General features: G+C 49.0%; 1 protein-coding gene across 1 annotated transcript in view; it reads right to left on the bottom strand.

Moving 5' to 3' along the window:
- The window catches only part of VANGL1 (VANGL planar cell polarity protein 1), a 107,515-nt gene that overhangs the window by 10,263 nt on the left and 92,175 nt on the right, over nucleotides 1-5,077 (bottom strand). The window contains exon 6 of the mRNA XM_019527261.1: nucleotides 1,558-1,690. Within this exon, the coding sequence (XP_019382806.1) occupies nucleotides 1,558-1,690 (133 nt within the window). The remainder of the gene's footprint in view (nucleotides 1-1,557; nucleotides 1,691-5,077) is intronic.

Below are 5,077 nucleotides of genomic sequence, written 5' to 3'. Positions count from 1 at the left end.
CACACATACCAAAAAACAAACCCACAACCAAGCGGGTGTTCCCTCCACTAGGTCTGGAGTTTCTGCAATGCCAAGTCCTCACCAAGAAGGCCAGAGCCAGCCTTGACACCCTCCCTTTAGTGCTAAAAATGCTTCATCTTAGTGAAAAGTCCAAGATGCTGATGGGAACCTACTACAAGGACAGACTAGTGCAGCCAGTTAAAATAAAATATACATTTGTGCCCATTAATTACAGTCCTGCTCAGCACTGACTCTTTTTCCAAGTCATGGTAAGCCACTGCACTGAATAAGTTTCAGTTTCCTTTTCTCTCCTGCAGCTGAGCTGTGCCTTTCTTTCCCGTTTCCAAGGATTCCTGCTTCTTCACCAACCTTAAATGTCTGGCAAACATCAATAAATGGGGCCCCATACAGTTCACCCAGAATCCCTCTGTTGTCCCCCTCTCCACCTATTACAAATTACTGTGCTCCACCCTCCATGAGGTAGAGATGCAGAGCAGCATTGTGGCCGGAGGCTCCCCTGCACTTCATCTACATATAAATTCTGGGGGGATCCCAGGACTCGTGATAAAAACAACTAGTTCCAGTCATGAGTGGGGATCTAATTAGCACACAGATTCTTCGGGGGGGGGTGGTAATCTGGAGTACACACACACACACTGAGCAGTGGGGTCAGCATGGCTTGAAATGCTGTTGATTGTGGTGGGGCCCAGCCCAATGAACTCTATGGTAAATCATCAGTCTTTTGGCTGTGGACTAAAATCATGTATAGTTTGCACTATACATGAAGTAAATACAAGTGTCCTGAAACTTGCAGCAGTTTCAAAAAACATACAATTCTTCAAGTCTGGATAAACCAAGTCCATGACTACTTGCCTATATGCAAATTGCTAAAGGTATGTTTATTTCAGTGTCATTACAGGCAGCCCCTGCTTAACGCTGTTTTGTTTAGTGCTGTTTCACGATAACACTCATCTTACATTGATACCCAGTTCCACTTAGTGCTTAGTGAGTTTCGTTATAATGCTCACGGGCATCGTACAGCTGGCAGCAGGTTTCGCTTACTGCTATTCTGCTTAATGCTCCATTTTTCACGAACCAATTAGAAGCGCTTAGCAGGGGGTGCCTGTATTTTCAAATTTTCTCCTCACTTCCATGTGCTCAAGGAGAGCAGGGTCTGACAGTAAGGAGAGAGGAAAGGGGCTGTAGGGGGAAGAAGCTGGAGGGGGGAGAGAACAGAGGGCAAGGGGGCTACCTGACCTCCAGATTTAATTTTCCTTTGCTGTAGCAGTGGGAAGGGTTCAAATTCAAGGCAAACCTCCAATATAATTATGTGGGGGGTCATCTTATACTTGAGTAAATATGGTATTTTTTCCTTTGCTTTTGTACAGAAGGGATTCTGCTTACATCACTTGCACACTCACTCTCACACATATGTCTCCTAAACAAAAGTTATTCCCTCAATCCAATTCCTATCTTTTTTACTGCATGCCTACAGATTTACTTTGGCATCCGTCCTATCACACCTCTCCCAATGCTGCTTTAGGGAGGTTGCATTACCTGGCTCGACGCTTTCGAACCCTCCGTTCATGGTCCGCTTCTTCATAGTAGAGCTCGTTGTGGCTGGAGTCCCTGCGCCGGGCAGCAGCAGCTATCATGGCTCGGGACTGGCCAGCACCGTTGTTACCAGGGCCTTCAGTGGTAGGAAGAGAAATATGTTAACCTTGCAGATTTGGATAGCTTCCAATTCCAGGTCTAAGAGTGCCCAGAACAGGGAACTGGTGGGCCAGGTGGGGCTGTCCCTCCCTACTGTCCCCAGAAAAGAGGGACACCATCCCAACACCCCACAAGGCCCTGCATCTCTTGCTCTGGGACAATATGTTGGGGGGGAATTTGGTCTTCACTCCACACAGGACTACCAGTGGACACAGGGGAAGAGAGAGAGAGAGACATTTCAGAGACCACAAAGCATCAGGACACATTTAGTCTACACAAAGGAGGAGGCAGAGGGCTAAGGCTGTGACTTACCATCAGCTATATACATTTTCAGCTTGGCCACAAGGGCGGCTGGCACACATCACATTTCAGCCACAAGACAGTGAGAGAGCACAAGAGGAGAGGGGAGCCAGGAGAAAAAGACAGACAGAAAATAAGAACATCAAGAGACATGGAGACATCAACAAAAAACAAACAAACAAAAGAGCCACAGGCAAAGGGAGCAAAGAGCTGTGCTGGGATGTCAGGGCCAGGGGCAGTGCCACCAGGACATAACACAGATGCTTCCCAAGAAAGCAATTACTGTCAGGGAAACAGCTCTGCAGATTGTAAGCCTGGGCTCTGCGTATCAGCTCCACGTGAGGCCAAGAGCCACAGATGCCTCCAGAGCTTTTATTCCTTGTCAGTGGAGTCCACACAGCTGCAGGAGCAGGAGCTGGCATCTGCTCTGCATTTCACAATAACAGATGGCCATCTATTTATCTATCACAAGATCTTCATTGCAAGGGCTGCCTTAAAAATGCAAGGAGGGCTCAATGAGGCTCTGGGATCCTTTGCTGCCTGCAAGGCCATGTCCTTGTTTAAATAAGTGGAGCCTTTGGATCTGAAGTCATACAAGACAGTCCCCCCCAAAATGCACATGGTTCCAGGAGCCACTTTTCTGACTATAACACTGCTTTAAGAGCCAGCCTACATTGTCCAATGGGAAGTGATTAGTTCCACAGGGGACAGTCGCTCACAAAATATTCTGCTCCCAGAATAAGGGCTGCCCCCGCTCTTCAAAAGTACAAAGCTTTCAAGAAGCAAGCTGGAAGCTCGGTGGTGGAGAACAAAGGAATCCTGGACAAGCCATTTCTCCGGAATCTAAAAACGCTTCGGATTTCATTCAGTAGGCTCAGCATTGAGAGGAAATGACTCAGGGGAGGGGCAGCTCTCAAACTGGGCTAGAGCTATTTTCTGAGTCTGGTTTATCATGCATGGCACCAACAGTGCAGCCCTTGGACTAACCCTAATTCTGCCAATAGTATAAGGGGCCAGCACCACACAGGAGCCAGCACTATATGGCCTTCAGGCTGGACCCTGCCCATAGAGCCACTGCATTCGGCCCATGGAGCCAGAAGGCTTTGCCTCTGCCCACGCCTGTGTTGGGACTGGCAGCAGTGAGCTGCACTGGGGCTGGCCAAATGGAAGCTGCACCAGCATTGCCATTTCTTGAACCCATTCCTTGCTGCAAAGCAACTGTAGCTCCCAGCAGATGGGTAACTGAGCTGAGGCTGGGCAGCTTCTAGATGCCCTGCATGGCAGCCAGGGAAAGGGAAGTGTGCGGGGAGGGGAAACAAGGAGAAATGGCAGCAGCAACAAAGGTGCAGTTTCCAGCTGTCTGGCCCCATCCCAGTTCCCCTCTGGCTAGAAACTGAGCCCACACCCCAGCCAGGGAGGAGAGGGCTGGGAAAAGCAGTGTCAGCACAGCTCCCAGCTGCCTGGCCTGCCGTGAGTGCAGACAACCCCTCCCTTGTTGCTGACATGCTGTCAAAGCCACTGGCCTGCACCAGACTGGAGCCAGGTTGTTCTAGTCCAAGGCTTAAGAAGGTTGCCAGGCCCTTGTACAAGAGATTTCAGTAAGCTGTGTTCCTTCTTTCTCCACCCCACTCCCCCTGCATCCCTCTGGCTACTGCACCAAAGTTGGTTTTGGCAGCCAAAACCAGAGCTGCCAAACAGTGAATGCCCCTATGATCCTGTCATATGGAGGGAGCGTAAGGCTGTGGGATTGTTCCATTGCCAAACAGAGTTTTGGCAAGAACTATACAGTCTATTTAGCATATCTATGGGAATTCTTCTGAAGGATATGACTGTTTGGCCCAGGTTTCAGCATGTGTTCATGTACACACACCCCCCTCCCCCTGAAACCCAGCTCACAGCCCCTCTTTCACACACCCCCCCCCGCCCAGCCCACAGCTCCCCTTTCTCTCACCCCCCAACCCAATCAGTGCAAAGCAATCCAAAAAGGTATCCCAGCAAACACCAGCACTGCACAGGGGCAGAGAGTGGTTTAAATCCAACTATATCCAGGATGCTCAATCACACTAGTTGATACCAACAGACCAAGGAACCTGCGAGTCTTAAGTTCAGTACAGAAAAGCACTGAAGCTAAAAACACAATGCTCCAGGATACCAAAAAGTTGGATGTTCCCACTATCTGAGCAGAAGGCACTTGCTTTCAGTCCTGGAAAGCTGCAAGATTTTGACACCAAAAAGACATGATGCCATCCAGTTCAGTTCCCCAGGCTGCTTTTGCCCACCTGAATTCCTACATAATTCTAAAAGCTGCTAGCTCACACAGTGCTGATACTGGAGAGTACTGGTTTTCTTCCTCCCTCTCTCAAAGCCTGAACCCACAGATTTCCAACAGCATAAACAGTTAATAGCTGCCACAGGAGACTTCCTGCCATCCCCAGCCTAAAGTTTAGGCTACAACTAACTGCAGGGAGAGAGAGGGGCAGGAGCATGTCTCACTTCTCAATCTGATGGGACAAGTAGCACTTTGATACAATGAGTGCCAAAGCCTTCAGGGCCAAGAAGTCATCCTGCCTCCTCAGTTTCTTTTCCCATGCCAACCCCTCCCCACCCTAGTATGAGCCCAGACCCAGCAACTAGAATGAGAAAGCAAGCTTTCACCCCTGCTAAACCAGTGCATTTTTCTTTACATCTCTCCCACAGACCTCCCATTTCTAGACAAAACACAGGCCAATTGACATTCCCTCTCATCAGCTTCACTTGCTAGTTCACATCCCTCTGTCCTTCTTAATGGCAGCCAAGACCAGAAGTTCTACCAGAAAGGCTATTTTTGCCCCCCACCTGTTAGTGCAAGGAGGTGACTGCTGACATGTTTCCTTGTCCAATTTGGCAGCCCCCCTCCCCACCAAGTTTCAGGGGAGGTTTGGAGAAGCATTCTAGTACAGCTTCTGGGCCTTTTGGGGTTCCTAACAATGCAGAGCACAAGCTACAGTGGTTTTTGTCTAAGGCAGGGCAAAAATGGCATGTCTCCCTGAAAATAAGCATGTCAAAGATTTTGCCTGTTTACATG

Source organism: Gavialis gangeticus, unplaced genomic scaffold (assembly GCF_001723915.1).
Source record: "Gavialis gangeticus isolate Ggan-Ray unplaced genomic scaffold, GavGan_comp1, whole genome shotgun sequence".
Lineage (NCBI taxonomy): Eukaryota > Metazoa > Chordata > Crocodylia > Gavialidae > Gavialis > Gavialis gangeticus.
Note: the sequence above shows the minus strand (reverse complement) of the source record. Positions and strands in the feature narration are given on the sequence as shown.